The 24,151-nt window shown below is 39.5% G+C and overlaps 1 protein-coding gene across 2 annotated transcripts in view; it reads right to left on the reverse strand.

Moving 5' to 3' along the window:
• LOC105996061 (chromosome unknown open reading frame, human C11orf49) overlaps positions 1-24,151 on the reverse strand; it is a 158,964-nt gene that overhangs the window by 85,806 nt on the left and 49,007 nt on the right. For both annotated transcript variants that reach the window (XM_013030017.1, XM_013030016.1), the window contains exon 3: positions 13,216-13,346. In XM_013030017.1, the coding sequence (XP_012885471.1) occupies positions 13,216-13,346 (131 nt within the window). The remainder of the gene's footprint in view (positions 1-13,215; positions 13,347-24,151) is intronic.

Genomic DNA, 24,151 nt, shown 5'->3' on the forward strand with positions numbered 1-24,151 from the left:
CGCCTCCTGAGTAACTAGGATTATAGGCGTGAGCCACCAGCGCCCAGCTCTACCACTCCTTTTTTGAGCATTTGGATCAGAATAATGGGGAGGGGGGAAGATTACTAGCTGGGAGTGTACCTCAGTAGTAGTACACCTGCCTAGCATGTACAAAGCCCTGGCATATGTTGTTGAGCTGCAACAACAGAAAACAAAACAAAACAAAGAGGAAATAAAAATATTACAAACAGATCTATTAGTATCTGAGGCTATAATTGTGAGTCACAATTGTTTGACATGTTTCTCTCTTTTTTGTGTTTATGCTGGTACTAGAGTTAAACCTGGAGCCTCTTGTTCTTACTTGGCTCAAACCATAGCTCCATTTTTAGCTTTTTGGTGGTCACTCCAGATAAGTTGAATCATGGACTTTTCTGCCCAGGTTGGCTTTGAACAATAACCCTCAGATCTCAGGCTCCTGAGGACTTAGAATTACCTGCATAAACCACTAGCTCCCATGATGCTAGGCCTGAACTCTGGGCCTGGGCGCTGTCCCTCAGCTCTTCAGCTCAAGGCTAGCGCTCTATCACTTGAGCCACAGCACCACTTCCGGCTTTTTTGTTTTTGCTTATGTGGTGCTGAGGAATCAAACCCAGGGCCTCAGGCATGCAAGGCAAGCGCTCTACCACTGAGCCAACTTCCCAGCCCCTCCACTTTGGTTTTTGAGTGGTTATTTGAAGATAAAGTCTCATGGGGACTTTTCTACATGGGTTGACTTTGAACTGCAATCCTCAGATCTCAGTCTCTTGAGTAGCTAGGATTATAGGCATAAGCCACTGGCTCCTGGCTTGACACAATCACTTAAATGCAGAAAACCTTGAAGATTACTTACACACAGACACAGACACACACACACACACACCCCACACCACACCACACCACCACTACCACACACCACCACCACCTGTCAGAACTAAGAAATGCATTCAGCAAAATTTCAAGATACATTAGTGGTCAAAAACAATGGTATATCCTGCTCTACCACTCTTGGTCATATATCCAAAGGAGTATACAATGTATAAGAGAGATACCTGCAGACTCATGTTTATAGCAGCACTATTGACAGACAAGAGACTAGCCTAGGTTCCTAGGTACCCAACAACCAATGATTAAGTAAAGAAAATGTGGTTGTGGGCTGGGAAGGTAGCTCAGTGGTAGAGTGCTTGCCTTGCATGCCTGAGGCCCTGGGTTTGATTCCTCAGTACCACATAAGCAAAAAGAAAAAATCCAGAAGTGGCGCTGTGGCCCAAGTGGTAGAGCGCTAGCCTTGAGTTGAAGAGCTGAGGGACAGTGCCCAGGCCCAGAGTTCAGGCCCCACGACTGGACCTCCCCCCACAAAAAATGTGGTTGTGGTATGCGGGCTGGGAGGTGGCTCAGTGGAAGTGTTTGCCTTGCATGCATGAGGCCCTGGGTTCAATTCCTCAGCACCACATACGCAGAAAAAGAAGACCTGAGGGACAGCGTCCAAGCCCAGAGTTCAGGCCCAATGACCAACAACAAAAAAAAGACATATGTGTTCACATCAAAATGATTTCCAATTTCTTCTCCGTCATCATCACTGACTGAGTAAATAATAAATTGATTTTTAAAAATGTGGTACATAAATATAATGAAATATTATTCAGCTATAAAGAAGAATGAAATTATGTCATTTGCAGGAATCATGTTAACTGAGATAAACCAAACTCAGAAAGACAAATATCAGATGTTTTACTCATATGTGAAATCTACACACACACACAAAATAGGATATGATTATAAAAGGGGAAGTGTGGGGAGAGATGGACCAGTAGGTAGGGGAGGAGAAAAGGAGAGACTGACAGGAGTGAATATTATAGAAGTATATTATATGTGTGTGTGAGTATATATATATATATATGTATATATATATATGTGTGTGTGAAATAGAGATAAAGTAATTAATTTGATCAAAGTACCTATAGTCATATTGTAAACATCACGATGAAGCTCCTATGTACAACTAATTTATGCTAAAAAAAATTTTAAATTCTATCTCTACAAACCAGTGATGAAAACTGTGAACCCTAGTACTGAACTAAAAAAACCTGGTATTGAACTAAAAAAGAAACAAAAACAACTCTATAGAATAGGAAAATGTGTTTGCAAGTTATATATAATAAATTGATATTTAAGGTATTTAACTCCTATAAATCATAAACAACTATGCAGTCGATTCAAAATTGGACAAATGACTTGAACAAACATTTCTCTAAAGAAGGTATACAAATAGCCAACAAGCATAATGAAAATATTGTGGATGTCACCACTGAGCAGACTGAGACTTCTGACCACAGAACACAATATGAACAAATGGGCACCATTTTAGGTCACTAAGTTTGTGGTGATTTGTTGTACAGTGATGGAAAGAAATATTCCCCCAAATACTTTATTTCACCTCCCTCTCCTTTCTGCTCGGACTCTCACTACATAGATAGCAGACCTTTCATGGTGCCACAGGTGCCTTCTATGTCCCTGCAGCTCCAGACCTGATGCTTCTCCACAGGACTGACCTGGGGCCACAGCATAGCCTGCCTCTTCCAAAAGCAACACCAGATGTAACAATGCAGCTTTCAACTAAAATGAGAGAAGATGGGAACGATAGCATTTCAACTTGACTTCCTCAGGAATGTGCTGCTGCTGGCCCCAGATCTGCGCCACAGAGGTTGCCAGGTTGGAGTTGGCTGTGCTGGAGGATGAATGTGGAGGCTTTAGGGCCTGAAAACACCAAACTTTAGGGAGCTAAGATGAGGGCTCCTGGAGAAAGCATCTTCTTGCCCAATAGGGAAAGAGAGAAGCCCTACAACCAGGGAATCTAGAACTCAGCCCAGCATCTAGCATACAACAGGCCATTGAGAAGCTGATGATGTCCTGGACCTGCTTTACTTTGTGACCCTGGGTAAATTAATGTGTCACTCAAGCCTCAGTTTCCCTAGATGTAAATTAGAAATGTAAAAATTTCCTACCATCTGGGACTATGCCAGAGAATGAAATAAATGGTGCATGGGGCAAAGAAAAAAAGTTTCTTTGGATGTCATTAGTCATACGGAAAATGCAAATCAAAACCACAGTAGTATACTATTAGGAGAGTTATTATCAAGTAAAAGAAAAGAAACAAAAAACTGTGACCTAGTTCTAAGATGAAATGATTTCTAAGGTACCTTTAAATTCTAAAAATTTGTGAGATACTATAATGGCTGAAAGTAAAGAAAACAAGAACCTCATTGAGGAATATACTCCTGACTCCCAGTTCTAAATCAAGAGTGTAACTCTACTTTTTAAATGACTATACACAGACCAGAAGGCTCTGGCAATGGTAGAACAGGCACATGCCTGCAGAAGCCAAGCAGGAGGCATAAGCAGGTGAAACAGGGCAGCTGGGATGGTGGTAAATCTGAAGCCACAGGCCCTGGGATGGGAGCAGCTGCATCTCCACCCCAGGAACTTCTCCCTGAAGGAATGTAGGCATGGGCTTGGAGGATTTTCCATTCTTCAAATGAAACTGAGATTTTTATGACCAACATGGCCCGCTAACTTTCAAAAGTATTTGTAACACATCAAGCCAAAGGAACGTCTCAACAGGTCAAGGCATGTATAATCAGACAATCACTAATCTATCTTGCATGGAGTAAAGGTTGGACGCACAATACAAAAAAGAGAATGGAAACTAATCAGTGTTTAAAACATGAACACAGACCTAGAACTAAATCTTTCTTTTGTAAGAAACAGTAGGTATCGAATGGGATTTTAGTTAGGTATTATTTAATGTTAGCTCTGATTGGACCAGTTGTTAGTGAAACACTTAGAACATGAAGTGTCAAGCCTAGCACGTGGTAGCTATTGCTACTTGTCTTTTTTTTTTTCTTGTCAGTCATGGGGCTTGAACTCAGGGCCTGGACACTGTCTCTCAAGGCTGGCAATCTACCACTTTGAGCCACCGCTTTACTTTGGTTTTCTGGTGATTAATTAGAGATAAGAGTCTCACGGCCTTTCTTGCTCGGGCTGGCTTTGAACCTAGATCCTCACACCCCCGAGTAGCTAGGATTAAAGGCGTCAGCACCCATCATTACTTGTCTTATTCTGAAACAGTCTTACTATGTTGCTCAGGTTCAGTTCAAACTTCTAAGCTCAGGGATCCATCTGCCTCAGCTTCCCAAGTAGCTGGGACTACAGGTGTGTGCCATCATATCCAGTTTATTATCACATTTAACCAAGTACCTTTACCACACTGAAAAGTTAGTGGAAAACAGGCTTTCACAAACAAAACTACCCTCAAATAAAAGAGATGGTAATATAATCCACTTAATAATATGTTCTCTGGATATTGTTTGGGAAATGGTAACCCTTCATATTAAATTATAAAAAAAAGAAATTCACTTATGTTGGATATTATGCAGATAAAACAAACTATGATCTTGTCCTCATAAACCTTCCAATCTAATAAAGGCTCATTAAAATACTGGTCTAGTCAGAACAATAAAATGTATAGAATGAGTAGCAAGATGATGAGTAGGGAATCACAAGATGCCTCCTTAAGGAGCTGACCTTTAAACCCAAACCTGAAGGGATAAGGAAAAGATAGAGGTATGAATTCAGGATGAGGAGGCTGGAGTAGGAGAAAAGATGGTGACAAAAGCATTCCAGGAATGCTTGTGTGACACATGTGATAGCCCCCAAGAATTGAAATTGGAAAAAAAAAGAAAATTAAATAAGAGGAAAGATTTAAATTACTGAAGGTAAGGAGATGAAAGATTAAGGGAAAATAAACTGTCAAGTCTTTTCTTGAAGAAAATATTAGGAAGAAGTTAAAGAGAAAAAGGTAGAGAACTGTGGAAACTAATAAAAATAAATCAAATGAAAACTATGAAACAGGAACTCAAGTTTCTTATCAGGTTTTGGGGAGAAAATGAGGAAGGGGAAGCTCTGGACTCATGAAGAGAAGACAGGCCAAAGCATTACCTGGCACCCAAGTCTATAAGTACACTATAGGAATAGGTATTTTGGAAAAACTGACAATTTTTTTTTAAATCCTCAAACCAGATAGCACTGATCCCTAATTATTAGAATGCAATCTGCATAAAAGGTAGGGATTTTTGTCAGGAATCATGTATCAGAGTACAGACTTCAAGAGAGTAAGAATTTATGCCTGTCCCAGAGACTGCTTTGCCACCAGCAATTAAGACATAAATATTTGCTAAATGAATTTTAAAAAAACATAGTTAATTCAGAATAAAATATAAAAAGAGAAAGAGAGAGAGAAAACGAGAGAAAGGGAGAAAGAGTAGGAGGAATGGAAGCAAGCAAGGAAGGAAGGGAGACCAAAAGGAACAGAAGAAAGAAGATGAAATGGGAATAAATGGAAGAACGAAACTGGCAATGTTCTAGCTCAGTCATTCATTTTCTCTTTCCCACACTCCACACCCAATCACTCAGGGAGTCATTTCAAGTCATTTCTTAAATAGCTACTTCAGGGTTTCCTGTGTGGTCTGTTTTCAGTTTACCTGCTTCACTTTCTGTTTTCCATCAGTGTCTCATGTGAGGATGACACACAAACTGATAAAGTTCTACTAACTTTGGGAGAAGAAACACTTTTTATTAATTTTGACAAAACCCTTCAGAACCTGTCCAGCAGCCGTTACAAACATAGACTTTGTGAACACTCAAATATAAACCATGCCATTTATAAAAATGCTGTGGTCTTGTGCAAGTTAACATCCCTCTCTGAGTTTCAATTTCTCAATGTAGAAATCAAGATAATAATCATACCTACTCATATGCTCTCTGTGTGGATTAAATGAATGAGTAATATAGAGCACTCAGTTCAGTGGCTGGCACACGCTAAGCATTATTTCCTTTTGATATGGGATGAAGTTTCTTTTGAGCTAAAAACCAGCCACACCAAAATGAACTTTATCATCTTCCAAAGAAATCATATGGTTTCATGTCACTACATTTTCAGGTCTTGTTTTCTTGTTCTAGAATGTACTCCTATGTACAGCCAATACCACCCTTGGTGTGTGGGGCCTGGTTAATATGTAGATGGGAGAATGTATTCCTTATTTGCTTCATGATGGCTTTCTATGGCCCAACGACTCATCCCAAATGTCTTGGTTCCTTTATAGCCTTTCCCTATTCTGCAGGAAGTATGATTTCCTCCTTGTATTATTACTCAATATTACAGATGGCTCTAATAATCACTTAAATGCTTTGGAAACCATCTGTGGACAGCACAATTGTTCCTCCCTGAGGGAAAGTACTGTCCCTCATCCCTGTATTTCCAGCATTTTATACAGTGTTGAGGAACACAGGGAAGCAGTGACACACTAGAGTTCAGCTTTCTGGTTTCTATAGAATTGGCTTTTTCACTTACCTGCTATGTGACTTGAACAAGTTATTTATTTTCTAAATCTCAATTTCATTTTCTATGTCATAGAGATGGTAATGATATCTACCTATAGGACTTTTGTGAAGGTAACATAACCTACATAGAAGCACTTAACATTAATTATCACTGTATTTTCAGCTCTAGAAATTCTATCAGGATTTTTAATACACTCTATCTCCTAATCATAGTCCTGTTTTCCTTTAAATACTTGAGTATATTATTTTTTAAATTTCTTGTTATTTTTGTTTATGTGGTACTGAGGAATCGAACCCAGGGTCTCATGCATGCTAGGCAAGCACTCTATCACTAAGCCACATTCCCAGCCCCTTGAGTATATTATTTAAAATAACTTTGAGGGGACAGGAGTCATGGCTCAAGTCATAGAATACCTAGTAAGGTAAGGCCCTGAGTTCAAATCCCTGGACAACAGACAAACAAACATTTAAAATCCTTGTTAATTTCTCCATATGTCATTTCTAAGTCTATGGGGCTTTTAGTTTTCATTAGTGTATTTTCATTAAATGTATTTGTATTATTATTGTTTTTTCTCCTGGTTATAGATCCTATTTTCCTGCTTTTTAAAAAAGTGTCTTGTCATTTGTATTTGAGTAATTGACTGTAAAGAGTTTAGTGAGTGTTGGACTTTGTTCCATTTCTTTGTTCTCGTATATAGATGTACCTAAACTCACAATGGGACTATGTTCCAATAAACCCATCCGAAGTTGAAAATATCCTAAGTCAAAAACACATGTAAAGCACCCAGAACACAGGAAAACTCAATGCACTAGAGAGTCTCAGTTTTTGACCCCAGTGTTGATGTGGCTGATGTGGCTCATTACCACTGCCCAGTGTGGTCAAAGTCTCCTACTGCATATTATATCTCAGGAAAAGATCAAAATTCAAAAGTCACAGACACTTTTACTGAATATGTATCACTTTTGTACCATGGTGAAATCAAAATCCTAAGTTAACCCATTATATAATGAAGACTGTCTGTACACTAAATTGCTTGCACATCTGACTAATGGTTTGCTTTTAAGCTGCTGAAGACTTTATCTAACACCTGGAATATTTTGAGGTCTTCCCATTCTGGCTGGTGGAAGTGAAAACTATCCCAAACTTATGTATATTCTAGGAGTCGTTTGGTCTCCCAGTTCCTAGTGGTTCATTTTCAACACCAGAGACTCCTACCTCCTTGCTGTTCTGGTGTTCATTGAGCAACTGTGCCTCTCTAGTATTTCTACATGCAATTTCCAGCCACCGTCACCTCCTTGATCCCTAATCTCTGCTCCTTCTACTAACAAAACTCCTTCCATGCTCTTTGAAGATCCCCCAGAAACTGCCTCTCAGTTCCTACAGTCACCCCTACAAATGTCCAATGTCTGAAAAATAGTTGTTTCATATTATCTCTCTGATTGTCAAACTACTTATGCAAAGAGAACATATCCCTTAGTACATACTTGTTCATGAGTAAAAGAGGATGTCCTAATCATTTTATTTTATTAATTGAAAAAAATTAAATTCCAGCTGAAAATAAATGGAATAAAAAGCTCTTTTGAACTAATATCCCCAAACAGAAGTGAAGATTTATCTCAAAAGAATTTTGATCTTTGCCAAATTTGGAAAATTCTGACAAATCTTTCAACACCAAAAGAGGTAACAAAGTGAGAAGGTAGATTTTAAAGGCTTTTACACTTGAATAGATTTTATAGATTTGTTGTTTCGAAGCCTAAAGCTACCTAGAGAGCAAGAGGTTCAAAGTAGTATTCATGAGAATATATGACATTTCCACATAGGAAACTTCACATCAGTCAGTACTCAGTGAGGCATTCAAGGCCAGTGCTCACTGTACTTGCTAAAAATTGGAATAGAATATTTCTTGCCTGAAGGGATAAGGTCTTTGCATTGTACAGGTGGCTTCATTTTTAGACATATTTCGCTGGAACACTGTTCTTTTACTACCTCCCAGGAGAATTCTTCTTCTCCACAATGCAAAAATCTGTACATGATATTCTAAGGAATTGTGCACAGAAAAACACTGTGGTTGCAGCACCACTGAATAGGTACTTGGCATTTTAATTGAAAAAAATGGGACAAAAACAAGTCTTTTCCTTTCAAACATTTCATCCAAGAGCTTTTGCTCACTTTGGACTAAAATTGGGAACTGACACATTCTAGGACTGAATGATGTTCCAAGGTTTCATGGAAAAAAAAAACCCAAATAAGAATATATTAAAATATTTAAAGATTTTTAGGGCTATCTAGACACAAATGTTGCATTATATCTTAAACAAATCAGAGGCTGTGAATGTAGTGGCATACATCTGTCATTTGCACTACACAGGAGACTGAGATCAGGAGGATCAAAGTTCCGGGAAGAAAAGGTGGCAAGATTCCATCTTAATGGAAGAAACTGGGTGTGATGGTATGTGCCTGTCGTCCCAGAAGTGGTGGAATGTATAAAATGGGAGGATGGTTGTTCAGGCATGGACCTCAGCACAAAATGAGACCCTATCCCAAAACAACCAGTCCAAAAGAGGCCTGGAGGCATGGCTCAAAGGCAGAGTGTCTGCTCAATAGTAGAGAGTACAAGGCCCTGATTTCAAACCCCAATGCCACACACACACACAAAAAGGAGGACAAGGAAGGAATCTGTATGATTAAGAATATAACAAATATTCACTGTAAAATCTAGATCTTAGCCAGGCTCTGGTAGCCTGTTTGTAACCCTAGCTCCTCATGAGGCTAAGATCTGAAGATTACAATTTGAAGCCAGCCCCGGCAGGAAAGTCTGTGAGACTCTAATCTCCAATTAACCACTAGAAACCTAGTAGTAAAGCTACAGTGAATGCCTAGGCCCTGAGTTCAAGCCCCATGACCAACCAAAAATAAGTAAATAAATAAAAGAAAAAACTTAGGTCTTGTTTATGGCATAAAGGAATCAGGGAAAACTTGGAGCTACTTTTCTTTAGCAACTGGATGGATCACTGGCAGCTGCTATTAGAAAGATAAAGAAACCCACATCTGCTTAGAGTATATATGCTATATGAATCCCTTGTGCAAGTATAAATTCTTGAAGAGGCCCCAGTTCTAAATCAGACAAACAAGTAAGGCTATCTGTTTTCCATAGCTACCTCCATATGCTGTATCAAGAAACCAGATCTAGCTGTATACAACATCTTCAATATAATAAGGATGCAATAAATATTTCTGAGTAAAGGACTGGGAAAGACAGAGTCTGGATAAATAGTACTAATTCACCTATACAGTCATAATATATGGGTGTTTATGTAGAGACCAACGGAATAGTTGAGGAACTAGTTTACTCTCTTTCACTTAATGTATTTACTTCATAAAGGAAACAATGCTATTTCAGTATATTAGATACTGTTTATATAATAGTGAGACAGAAGTGGACAATCTCTAGAGCTATTTATAAAAAAAAAGCACATTATTTGTGTATTAGTACATGTGAGTTTTGTTTGAGGCTTTACAATTAACCCCCTGCAAGTTAGTTTATGAAATAAGCAGAATAATATGGCAGTGCCGATTTGTTTGGAGAGCTGAAATGACAAATTGCTCTGTCGCTTGGTGCAGGTGGATTAAGCCTGTAATCCTAGCTAATCAGGAGACTGAGATCTGAAGATTGAAGTTTGAACCAACCCAGGCAGGCAAGTCCATGAGAATCTTATCTCCAATTAACCAGTGAAAAGTCAGAAGTGGACCTGTGACTCAAGTGGTAAGAGTACCTGCCTTGAGCAAAAATGCTAAGGCTTAGTGCCCACCATTGAGTTCAAGCCCCAGTACTGGAATACTGGGGCTTACATAAAAATAATTTATCACTTAAAAATGCTAATGATCATAGCATTCAGTGAGTATTAATCCTTTTGCTTCAATGTTAAAGGTTACCAACTGATTGGGGAGGTAGTTGCTGATGGTTGGGGTGAATGTGACAATTTCTTAAAATAAGACAGTGATGAAATTTGTCACATTGGTTGGGGGGTTTCCTTTACGAAAGATTCCTCTGTACCTCGTAATGCTGTGTGATAGTATTTTACCCCCAATAAAAAAGTTCTATCAAAATTGCGGTCAACTATCTCAAAGTCAAACCTCTCAAAATCTAGTGCTGTTTTATCAACAGGATTTATATAACACTCTAAATCTTTGGTTGTAATTTCAGCAATTATGGTTGTAGTGCCAGAGTCCATGTCAAGAAACTTCCTTTTCTCAACCTTCTCGTCGTCAAAGATCTGTCTGGAGACTGTACCCATCACATCTTCAGTCTCCACTCTTAACTCTAGTTCTCTTGCACCCCATCTGCAGTGATTAACTCCACTGAAGTCTTAAACCTCTCAAAGTCATCCAGAAAATTTGGGATTGACTTCTTTCAAACTCCTGTTCATGTTGATGTTTTAACCTCTTCTCAACATTCTAAATGCTATGAAGGTTCTTAACAACATCTAGAATACTGAAGCCTTTCCAGAAGGTTCTTATTCACTTTGCCCAGGTTCATCAGAGGAAGTACAGCAGTTATAGCTTACGCAATGTATTTGTTCCTCCCTGCTCAATGGACTTCAGGATGGGTTCTGGGTCAGCAGGCATGAAAACAACGTGGAGCTCTTCGTACGAGGCCATCAGAGCTCTGAGGTGAGCAGGTGCACTGTCACTGAGCAGCAGTTATGTTGAAAGGTACCTTTTAGTCTGTGTAGTAGGTCTTAACAGTGACTAAAGATCCTCAGGAACTGCCCTATAGACAGATGAACCATCATCTGGGCTTTGTTGTTACACTGCTCCAGCACAGCAGAGTGGATTTAGGGAAATTCTTTTTTTTTTTTTATTGTGACACCTAAACTCTGGGCCCCGGCTCTGTCCCTCAGCTCTTCAGCTCAAGGCAAGCACTCTACCACTGAGGCACAATGCCACTTCCAGCTTTTTCTGCTTATGTGCTGAGGAATCGAACCCAGGGCTTCATGCATGCAAGGCAAGCGCTCTATCACTGAGCCAACGTCCCAGCCCCCCTTAGGGTGATTCTTAAGGGCCCTTTGACTCTCCAGATGATAAATGACTCTTGGCCTACCAAGAAGCAGCCTGTCCTTCAAAGCTCCGAAACCAGGCCCTGACTTCTCTAGTCCTAGATGTCATAGATGCCATCTTCTAAAGGCATAGACGACATCTTCCTTCAGTAGAAGGATATGTCATCCATTCTGTGAACCTGTTGTTTAGAAGACTGCATTCTGTTAGCTTGGGTACATTCTTGTGATGACCTGCTGAATCAGCACTGCCTGAATCATCTTGCCATGTGTTACAGAGATGGCTCCTTTCCTTAAGTTTCAGGAGCCAACATCTGCTAGCTTCAAGGATTTCTTCTGCAACTTCTCTCAATGTTTGTAGAACTGAAGAGAGTTACAAGGGGCAGAGGTCTTGCTCTGGGTTAGCTTCGCTTTTAAGGGGATGTTGTGGCTAATCCTTTATGCAAACTACTTTAATTTGCCCTACCAACAATTAATCAATTAGGCCATTTCTCTTTGTTTCCCTCCCTCTCATCCTTCTTTCCTTCCTTTTCTTCCTTCCTTCTTTCATTCTTTCCTTACCTCCTTCCCTCTGTCTTTGGTGTTTTGAGATAGGGTCTTACTATGTAGCCTAGGCTGACCTGGAACTTGCTATGCAACCCAGGATTACAGGCATGTGCCACCATGCCTGTCTTGGCAGTTTGTCTTTCTTATCATTTGTGCATTCACCAGAGTAGCACTTTTAATTTCCTTCAAGAACCTTTCCTTTGCATTCACAATTGGCTGTTTGTGCAAGAAGCCTAGCTTCTGGCCAGTCTCAAGTTTTGACATGCCTTCCTCACTAAGTTTAAATATTTCTGGGTTTGGATTTCAAGTAACAGACTGACATGCTACTCTTCCTTTTACTTCCACACTTAAGATGCCTTTGTAGGGTTATTAGTTGATCTAATTACAAGGTGCTGTATCTCAGAGAACAGGGAGTTCTAAGGAGAGGGAGACAGAAAAATGGCTAAGTGTGCAGCAGTCAGAACACATACTTCAATTATTCATGAAAAATGGCTTATATGGATAGAGTTCCTAGAACCCCAAAACAATTATAATACCAGTACCATCAAAGACCACGGTTCACAGATCACTATAACAAAGATAATAATAGTGATACAGTTTGAAATATTGTCAGAATTACTACAATGTGACACAGAGATATGCTACTGGAAAAATGGTCTGTTATACTTGTTTGATTCAAAGTTGCCACATATCCTGAATTTGTCAAAAATACAAATATATAAAGAGCAATAAAGTAAAATGCTATAAAATAGGGTATATCTGTATTCACATTATTCCTTGAATTTACTGCACTGTATTTTAATATCTGCCAAGATCCAGAGCCAAGCTGCAAGGTATTAATCTGGGCCAAGCATTTGCTATGTAACCTTCCAAGTTACTTAACTCTCTGATCCTCACTTTCATTATTTACAAAATGGAGATTACAGTGCCTACCAGAGAACATTATTGTGAAGATTAAATTATTATTATACCTAAAGTGCACAGAGCTATATTTAGTTCTTAATAGGTATCATTAGTGTGGAGGTGGTGATAATAACATTTCTGACACAAAACACATATCTCTTCAAAAGTAATCCAAAAGCCTCGAACAGTTTTCATTCAAATGGTATTTATAGGGAAATAAGAATGACAAAAGTTAGGAAGGAAAGGGAGGAAGGGCAGCAGGAAGGGAGGGGGAGAGAGGGAAGGATACTGGCTTACCCCCATTTTTGCCCACGGTTCGAAAGCATCTCCAGAAGGCACGTAGAAATGACGCCCTGTTGTGAGGGGTTGCTTGGATGAAGCTGAATTCTCGAAAGAGAATGTGAGTTCCTTGACATACACTATTAAAACTGCAGAGAGAAACATTAACAGATTATCATTAGAAAGAGGCTAGAATCAGAATGAAAGTTCAAAATCAGATAAAGGCTGGGAACTGGTGGCTCATGCCTGTAATCCTAAGTACTTAAGAGGCTGAGATTTGAGTATCATGGTTAGAGGCCAGCCTGGGCAGGAAAAGTCCTTGAGACTTTTATTTCCAATTAAGTGCACATGCACAGACACACACATATACACACAAAATAGCTGGAAGTGGAGTTGTGGCTCAATGGTAGAGTGCTAGACTTGAGCACAAAAGCCCAGGAATAGCACCCAGGACTATTTAACACATATATAAAAACAAAAACAAAAACAGATGGAGCCACTGTCACTGCCAAAGAGGGAAAGAAGGGTGTCTGTGATCTTCCCCTACAAAACTCTGAATTAGAGTAAGACCTTCTCTTCATATATAACCATACCCCTCTGAAACTCATGGGAGTCTAATTCCTTGATGTCCCCTCCTGCCCCCTCCCTCTTCTTCCACCTCCACATTATACCTAGAAGAAGTTTGAAACCATCCCTAAAGCATATCCAAAAAAGGGGGTAATTTTCAGACTACTTGGATAACACTAGTACTCATGTCTTTTTGGAGAATACTACTTCCTCTGCTCCATTATGAATTATGCTTTTCCCCAAAAATATTTTTTCTGCATTATCCCAGCATATCCTAGCTGCTGTAAAGATGATGTAGTGGATGTGACTGAATTGCCTTTCCCTCTGAGGGATAGTGCCCAACTAAAATCAGAGACAAACCCTATGTGTCAAGGATATAGAAAATTCTAAACAGAACACAAAAGGCAAACAAGATGAACAGGGTAGAAAGTGGCCCCTAAATGAGAGTAGGAAGCAAAGCCCCAGGGCCCAAGTGACTCATTGTTTAAACTGGGCCAGAGAAGAGAAAAAATATATACTCCATTGCCTTTGGGTTCTTCTGCCAAAGAAATCTAGGCTGTAGAGCCTGGTGTAATCTAAAAATGGAAATTCCACAGGAGAATAGGCAATTATCCAGTAATCATCCGTACCAAGGGCAGACTGCAGGTTCCAGAAAACTCCTAAAATCCCTGACAAGTAAATCATGAGTGGAAAACAAGTTAATCGTTGTGGAGAAACAGACATTAAGATGAAGATGGCAAGCAACAGAGGGAACAGTGGTAATTCCAAATGCCACTTTTCATTTGTGGACCATTTAGAGAAGGTGGAAAGGGAGAGCTGAATGTGAACTGAATAGGAAAACAAATTCAAGAGCCATCTATCCTAATGCCTTTTTCACAAGCGGGGGTGGGGGGAGGTTGAGTGCACTGTCTTTATACGTAATATATGTAATAAGTAATCACTTAAGATAAAACCAGCCTTCCTGTAATATTAACAGCACTGTAATGAAAAAGCAAATCACGTACTTTTGTTTTCTCAAGGTACATTAGCATAGAAATCTACTTTGTGTGTGTGTGTGTGTGTGTGTGTGTGTGTGAAAATACTGTACAGAGGGGTTACAATTACATGGGTAAGATAATGAGCATATTTCTTATCAAGCATTGTAGCCTCCTCCTTTGTTTCCCCTTCCCATCCCTTCTTATCTCCCCCCCCCCCCGGCCCCCCCCATCCCCCCCACCAAAGTTGTAAAGTTCGTTTTAAAAATCTGCTTTTAAGACACTGAGGAAGATTAAGAATTGTGGCAAAGGATTATGCTAGAAGATGTTTATAAAAGTTTCTGAAAGGGCTAACCTACCCATGCAGTTTAGGGCAATGTGATTGTTGCCTTATGCAAGGAAAATGAAAACTACAGCAAATGAGCTGTGGCAGGTAAATGGGACAGACTACATTTCCAGCAAATGAAGTCTACAATGATAACATTAGAGACTAAATTTATGAAGGTATCTGGCCAAGATAGTATGCTTCATACCCCAGGGGTAAAAAAGCTGGTGTCTAGGTCATAGTCTACATGGTAAAGGAACTAATAGTGAAGTTATAACCTTAGTTTAGCCTTTAAACATAGCCTTTTCCCAATTCTATCCCCAGTGTCAAATTTCATCATATCTCACTTCTAAGACTCTAATAATACTCTCAGTTTGGTGCAGTCATTATAGCCAATGTACATTATGTAAAAAATGAACTGCATAACTTGAGGGTGGGGACAGGAGGGAATAATCAAGGGCAAATGATGGAAAGGGTGACACTGACCAAGAAGCATTGTATTGCTGGGCGCTGGTGGCTCACGCCTGTAATCCTAGCTACTCAGGAGGCTGAGATCTGAGGATCGGTTCAAAGCCAGCCCGGGCAGGAGAAACCGTGAGACTCCTATCTCCAATAAACCACCAGAAAGCCGGAAGTGGCGCTGTAGCTCAAGTGGTAGAGCGCTCGCCTTGAGCTGAAGAGCTGAGGGACAGCGCCCAGGCCCAGAGTTCAAGCCCCACAACCGACAAAAAAAAAAAGAAGAAGCATTGTATTCATAATCTGATTTACACAACTGTAACCTCTTTGTACAACTACTTAACAATAATATTTTAAAAAATAAAAATTGCTAGGTGCCACCAGCCTAGCGGTTTTTCTTTTAAAAAATTTATTTTTCTAGAAGGAATCATGTTGAGCGAGGTAAGCCAAGAAGGAAGAGACAAACGGTACATGGTCTCCCTGATAAGCAGATGCTAAATCCAAAATGTTAGGCGATACAACAAAACTAACACGACTTAAGAAACAAAGAACTTCCACTCATCTGGTTGAACCACTACTAAATATCCCCATGCTGCTGATCACATATATGGTATATAACATGTGAACACCGTTACATGTTACAGACTGTGATAGACAATTTGCTCCAGGAAAGTTAGAATGAACTTGTGACTTTAAATTCACAATACTGTGAATTTCCGGAAATTATGTAATCACTTAATCACAATCAAAAAAAAAAAAAAAAAGAACCTCGGGGAAGGGAGGGAGGGAGGGGATGGTAGGGGGAAAACAATGGAGGGGGTAACAATGTTCAAGAGGAAGTGTACTCATTACCTCACTCATGTAACTGTAACCCTCTGTATAGTATCTTTACAATAAAATAAATAAATTAATTAATTAAAAAAACAAAAAAAAATTATTTTTCAGCCAGGCACTAGTGGCTCACGCCTATAACCCTAGCTACTCAGGAGGCTGAGATATGAGGATCGTGGTTCAAAGCCAGCCCTGGCAGGAAAATCTGTGAAACTCTTATTTCCAATAAACCACCAGAAAACCGTAAGTAGTGCTGTAGCTCGGATGGTAGAGTGCTCTCCTTGAGCTGAAGGGAGAGCGCTCAAGCCCAAAGTTCAAGCCCCATGACCGACAAAAAAAATTTTTGGAGCTAGGTACTGGTGGCTCACACCTGTAATCCTAGCTACTCAAGAGACTGATATCTGAGGATCGAGGTTCGAAGTGAGCCTGGACAGGAAAGCCCAGGAGACTCCTATCTCCAATTAACTACCAAAAAGCCAGAAGTAGAACTGTAGCTCAAGTGGCAGAGTGCTGGCACTCAGGCTCTGAGTTCAAGACCCAGGACTGGCACACACACAGACACACACACACACAGACACACACACACACTCCCCCAAAAAACAAACAAAAACAACCAAATTTACCTATTTTACTTCGTACCAGTAGAATCATAATATTTGAATGGCTTATTTTACTAAGGATATTTTAGGGTCCACATCTTGTAATGTATATTAAATTTTTTTCAAGGATTGATAATATTCCATTGTAAGAACATACTACGTTTTGTTTATTCATTTATTTGTTGATATATAAATGGGATACTTCTGCCTTTTGGATACTGTGAATAGTGCTGCTCCATTGATGCATAAGCATCTCTTCTAGTCTCTGTTTTCCTTTTTTTTTCTTCCTTTTCCTATATTCCTAGAAATGCAGCTGCCAGGTCATGTGGTAGTTCTATGCTTATCCTTTTAGGAAATCACCAGCCAGGTGATGGTAGTTCACTCCTGTAATCCTAGCTACTAAGGAGGCTGAGATCTGAGGATCATGGTTCAAAGCCAGCCCAGGCAGGAAAGTCCGTAAGACTTATCTCCAATAGACCACCAGAAAACCAGAAGTGGTGCTGTGGCTCAAGCAGTAGAGCATTAGCCTTGAGCTGAAGAGCTCAGAGACAGTACCCAGGCCCAGAGTTCAAGCCCTACAACCAAAAAAACAAAGGAAGGAAGGTAGGAAGAAAGGAGGGAGGGAGGGAAAGAAAGAAAGAAAGAAAGAAAGAAAGAAAGAAAGAAAGAAAGAAAGAAAGAAAGAAAGAAAGAAAGAAAGAAAGAAAGAAGGAAGGAAGGAAGGAAGGAAGGAAGGACCAAACTCATTTCCAGAGCGGCTTTACCATTTTACTTTCTCATGAACAATGCATGAGGGCCCCAATTTCTCCAAATCATCACAAGGTGCTATGAGAAATTTATACATAAAAGTTTAATGTAGCACTTCTAAGAACTCTTACTTCTCTACTACACTATTGTTACCTATCTTTTTTGTTGTTGTTGTTGCTCAAACATACAATACACTTACTATAGGAAAAAGTGGGCAATATGATCCTGTATCCAAAGAGAAATTTTACAAAGTGAGATTGTAATATATGAGCTTCTGTCCACTGATACACATCAGGTGAACTGTGAAATGTTAATGGCAAGTTCTCTGTTGGCCATAAAGAAATAAGTAACAGTGGTTTTGAAAATAGAGTCCATTCTACAGTGAGCATTCAGAATCATCTTCTTTTCCTCTTTATGAGTACTGGCTTAATTACAGTAAATATTTAAGATCTTTGTCGTCTTAAAAAAATACCCCCAGATTTAGGAAGACATCCAACAGGGCCTTAATAGTCTTTACTCTCTATCAAGGAATAGATAAACCAATTGGTGAGAACTTAGCTGCTACTGTGGTAGACAGGATTTGCAATTTCTGCAACAGCAAAAAATAAATAAATAAAATCCCAAATCAGCTATCAGTTTACTCTAATATTAGCCTCATACACTGATGCTTCATGCAAGAGTTGTTTTTTTTTCTGACTATATAATCACTGGAATCAGATTTCATGGCATTATAAAGAGAACTCATGAGATAGCTAGCTGCTTGCATCCTGACAGTGTGGAGGCTGCAAAGTACCGAGAACAGTGCTACTTCTTTCCTCAGTCACTTTACCAAGTACTCGCCAGCCCAGAAAGACTCTTCCTAAAATAGAAATGGAATAGTCTCGGCCCAAGCTGAGCTGTTGCTAAAGGCAGAGGTGAATGTTTCCAGACAGGTTGATCACCAAGCAAATTATGCTCAAGAAGGTTGGAAAAGAGACCCAATGCTGCTTCTCTGAAAGTAAATTTCCCAACTAAGTCTTTGTTTATAATTTCGTCAAAACCCTTCTACAGCATACAATGGATTCAAACACCTTCTGAAGCCCACAAACTTCAAAGTTATTGCTGAAAAGCCTGGCATGCAATGGTAACCTCTCAGTGGCTCCTTATCCACTGAGAACAGTAGAGAAGTAAGGTGATTCAGTACCATCCACTCCATGTGCAAAGAAGCATTCTTCTTACAAGGCTGATTTACTAAAGCCAGTAGATGGGGAAAGCTGCACTTCAGGGTGAGGAATGAAAGCACAAAGCACTGGGAAAGGGTGACTGCATCCACGCTCTTTAGAGTATGTTAGAAATTTAAATTATAAAAAGTCAGGGTAGTAATGTAGAGATGCTTTTCATATACTATTTTTTTAAGTTGCTATAAATCTCTCATTTGTCTCTTTCCTACAAGGTTCCTGAGGCCTTCCTCAAGGCCTCAAAGTAGAGCTCATGGTCACAGTTCTTCTGGGAGCTTGCCTAATTTCACTTGAAACCCAGAATAATCCTGTTTGCATGGTTTCTCTGGAGAATTACCAGTTAGCTCTGTTGGAAAAGTTTCTGGACAAAGACTTAGAATGTTACAATAGTTGGTTACAGCTTACCCTCTGTTATATATGTCTGGCTTCTTTCTTACATGGCATACAAAACTGTTACCTGTTCTTTCTTTCTCTTAGCTCTATCTTTCCATATTTACATCCCTTCTGTCACCTGGCTCACCTTGTATGCAAGTGGGTGGGGCTCCCCTCGTCCCCTGCACATCCTGCCCTTCCCTCCCTATCAGATGATTTTCCTTACTAGCTCTCACATAGCTTCTGTCTGTTTTCCTGGCAGGTAACATATTGTCCTCTGATTTCTTATCTTCTTTTTTTTTTTTTTTCAACTCAATACTATTTTCTTTCTTGGTTTTTCCCACTGTTTGCTTTTTCTTTGTGTTGTACTACAACTTTTTTTTTTCTGTGCAAGAGACTGAACTCAGGGTCTCAAGATAAGTACTTTCACTAAACTATATCCCCGTCCCCTAAAATTTCTCCCCCTCTCCGGAAGCTTGAAGATAGGTTCTGACTATGTAGACCAGGCTGCTATTCCAGATTCAAACTGAGGATCCTCCTGCCTTAGCCTCCTGACTGCTGGAATTAATTACAGGCATGTGCCACCATACCCTAAATATTTTAAGGTAAATTTTATTTTGTATGTACGTACAGCTTTTATTCTCACTGGGATCCTCAAAAAGGTTCTCAGTATTTTTTCTAGGTCTGAGAGACTGGGGCTAGGACTCCATACCTGTCACTTTTGCTCATTGACTAGTGCTCTACCAAGTTGGCCACGCTTCCAACCCCAAAAGGATGGTTATTTCTTTTCTTTTGCTTTTTGCTTTTTTTGGGGGGTCTGAGACCAGGACTCAAACTTGGTACCTGCTGCTTTCACTCAGTGGTTAGTGCTTTACCAACTGAGTCACACCTCTAGGCCCCCATTAATATTTTTTATGGGTACCTTTTATGTTACACACTCTTCCTCAATACTGCCTCACTGGAACTATTCAATTTATCAATTCTCTAGGTTTAAAATCTAGTAAAGAATTCTCAAACCATCATTCTTTACTCTTATTCAAAATGACAGGAATTGTGTTTGTGACTTTAAGTGTCACTATTCCACAATACTGTGAAATTTATGTAATCACCTAGTTTCAATTTAAAAAATTATTTAAAAAAACTAAAAAAACAAAACAACACAAAATGACAAGAAGTAGGCAAAAAATTCTTCAAGCAAAAGTGTTAGGAACAGGTGTAGTCTTCTCAGACTTGATCATAACTCAAAAATGTCAAGAAGTGAAGGAGGTTTGGAACAAGGACTCTTTCCTTCCGAGTCCTCCACATCATAACAGTAATCATTTCAACATGGCCTGTGTTACTTTACTACTGTTACTTCCACAGTCATTTTGCTTCTTTTTGTTTTTTGGTGTTTTTCCTTTTTGGTGGTTTTTTTTTTTTGGGGGGGGTGTACTGGGCATTGAGCCCAAGATATCGCACTTATTAGGCAAGCACTTTGCTACTAAGCTATATCCTAGCCCAAAGTAGGTTATTGTTTTGTTCTGTTTTTGCCAGTTTTGGGGCTTGAACTCAGGGCATTGTCCCTGAGCGGACTTGTACCCAAGGCAAGTGCTGCATCACTTAAGCCACTGTGCCACTTCCTCATTTTGCTTGTTATCTCCAGATTATATTTCAGAAAACAAATTCACTTTCTTCCATTAGCCATCTTTATTTATCTTCTAAAGCTACTAGGAAATCTATGTGTATCTTTCAAGTACTTACCTTACTGACTTTAATTAAGAATTTTTTGTTGTGGTTGTTGTTTTACTTTTCCAAGTTTAAATTCACTGCATTTAGAACCCCTAAGAGTACTGCTTTAGGGGGAAAAATCAATTTCTTCCCAATACCTTATAAAAATCCTTTCAATTTTCTTACTAACTCTTTAGATTTCAATTTCTTTCTTCCTTTTTTTTTTTTTGGTAGGTCATGGGGCTTGAACTCAGGGCCTAAGTGCTGTCCCTGAGCTCTTCTACTCTACCACTTTGAGCCACAATGCCACTTCCAGTTTTCAGATGGTAAATTGGAGATAAGAGTCTCACAGACTTTCCTGCCCCAGCTGGCTTTGAACCTCAATATCTTCAGATCTCAGCCTCCTGAGAAGCTAGGATTACAGGCATGAGCCATGGGCACCCTGCTTAGATTTCAACTTCATTTGTTTATTTTCTTATTCCAAAAGAGAATTTTATTTCTAAACACACATAAGTAGCCCGGCACTGGTGGTTCACACCTATAATGCTACCTACTCAGGAGGCTGAGATCCAGAGGATCATAGTTTGAAGCCAGCCCTAGCAGAAAGTCCCAGAGACTCCATCTCCAAAATAACCAGCAAAAAACTCAGCTGGAGGTATGGCTCAAGTGATAGAGTGCCAACCCAGAAAACAAGCTGAACAACTACAAAAGCTTGTTTTGAAACACCACCAGTATTCACACACACACACACACACACACACACACACACATCATTAATAAAGAACTCTAGATAGGATAGGTAGGTAGGCAGATAGATAGGTAGTTCTTGTACCGAAGACTTATAAGCAGATGAGAATCTAATGTGTTATTTGGTTGAAGACAAGAGAAAAAAAGAGGTGCTATAAAATTTCTAAAGATCTTGGGAGTTGTTCCAAGAAAATTTAAGAGACGACCATAAATTTAGGAAAGGGTTTAGCTGTTGCCTGAACACCTGTTTGTCAGGGGAAGTTTTGCATTAATTCATAACACTCTGTGGCATTGACCTTCTTAGTATTGGTTTATTTTAGAATATGAGCATTTTTCTAATGATTTATTTGGTGTCATCTGACTATTTAACAACTTTTAAAGGACATTTCTCAATACATTTTTGTGACTTATCAAAAATCACAAAGTAACTATAGACAATAAATCTTAATGAAAATGCAGACTGAAACCTCATTCTTTAGGGCTGAAGTAAAACACTTGCTAGCATGTACAAGGTCCTATATTTAATTCCCAGCACTAAAATCGGTGACTGTGCTTCATGCCTGTAATCCTAGCTACTCAAGAGATGAGATCTGAGGATCATGGTTCCAAGCCAGCCAAGTAGCAAAGTCCATGAGATTCATATCTCTAATTAACTGCCAAAAAAAGCTGGAGGTGAATCTGTAGCTCAAGTAGTGCCAGCTTTGAGCAAAAAACTCAGGGACAGTGTCTAGACCCTGAGTTCAAGTACCCCCCAAAACACACAAACACACACACACACACACACACACCTTAAAGAAAAAGATGACCAAGTTATTTCATTCCAGGGATGCAAGGATGGTTCAACATACATGAATATAGCACAGACAAAATTAAGGAGAAAAAGACAAGAAAGAAAAAAGAGAATGTCAACTTCCTTCTCTTCTTTCTCTTGCTGTCTCTCTCATACCCATTCACCACATGATGCTTTCAGTCATATTATGTATGATGCAGCCATCATCAGATTTGGCCACTTAGTCTTGAACTTCCCAGCCTCCAGAACTGTAAGCCAAAAACCTTCCATGGTTTATATTTACCCATTATGTAGTATTCTGATACAGTATCAGGAACAAACTAAGACAAGAACAAGGTAGAAGAGAATGAAAAATTGCTAAAGAAGAGGGCCAATAAGAGACAGCTAAAAGGGTGCCCACATGCTGCCAGCACCTGGGATACAACACTCAGAAGATGTCACTCCGTTCCTAGCCAGTTTCTCTGGCAAGAGGATCTTCCCTTGTCCCAGAAAAGACTTCTGGAGACAGAGAGGATTAAAAAAATAATATTATTAAGAACTAGGGTTGCTGGGCTTGCACTTTACTGGCCAGAATCCCTTTATCTTTCTTGAGAGCCCCCCAGATCTCTTTTATTCTAGGTCAGTAATTTAACACTCTCAGCTCTCAATTCAAAGCCTGTAATGACCTTACTGTGCTGAATTATTAGCCTAGGATATAGAAAGAGAGAGAGAGGGAGGTGGAAAAACTTAAAAAACAACAGAGGCCTTTTGATCAGAGCACAGAACCACAGCTTGCTGTAACTCAAGCTGCTCATTCTTATATGGCAGGAATTAAGGACTACCCCTGCCAGGCAGGACCCTATTAAAAGACAATAGCTGTTTGAAAAGGGTAAGCAAGTTGATATGGATATAATAGGCCACATATGGGGGCCCCTTTCTACTCTGAAATAAAGCTCCCTCTTAAGAGTTGTGTGCTGGGAAATTCAGTAAAGCAAGAGGAGGAGGTATAGTAGAAGAAAATGAGTAACCATGCAGAAATGCTTGAAGGTACTTCAGAAAAAAAATAGAAGAGCAGTTTGGGGAGACTGGAGAGATGGGCATCAATCACTGATGAGAGAGTCCTCCAGATGACCAGGTGCTCTTTGGTCTCCAAGTGACTTCAGGGCCAATAATGACAAACATTTGGCTAGAACCAATATAGTAGTTAATTTCTCCCATGGTCATCAAGAATAAACAAAGTAGTAAGTAGGAAGCAAACTAGTAAAGTCTTATCAGAAATGACGCAGCTGACAAACAGCTGTCCTTTCTGTTTTTAAACAGCCTAACATGTCAATATGGAAATTGCCTGATGATTATCAACTAGTGCCATTAAATGTTCTTGCATTCAGATGTGATATTTTTTTATATAGAAAAATGTTGCAAAACAAAGGCCATGCACCTCAAAGAACCCACTCCTACAAACTACATCCCTCCTTCATATAGAGAAGGGTAACAGACTTAGGATGTCTTTCTGTATTAGCTAACTCTTGTTTGCCAACTGATCATCCTGAACATTCGTGAGTAATGCTTTTAGAAGATCTTTAATCCACAAAAGAATTTCCCAACCACTGGTTTAGCTATCTCTAGGACCTTGTTAGTATGTT

The sequence above is a fragment of the Dipodomys ordii genome, unplaced genomic scaffold, assembly GCF_000151885.1.
Source record: "Dipodomys ordii isolate 6190 unplaced genomic scaffold, Dord_2.0 Scaffold125, whole genome shotgun sequence".
Classification (NCBI taxonomy): Eukaryota; Metazoa; Chordata; class Mammalia; order Rodentia; family Heteromyidae; genus Dipodomys; species Dipodomys ordii.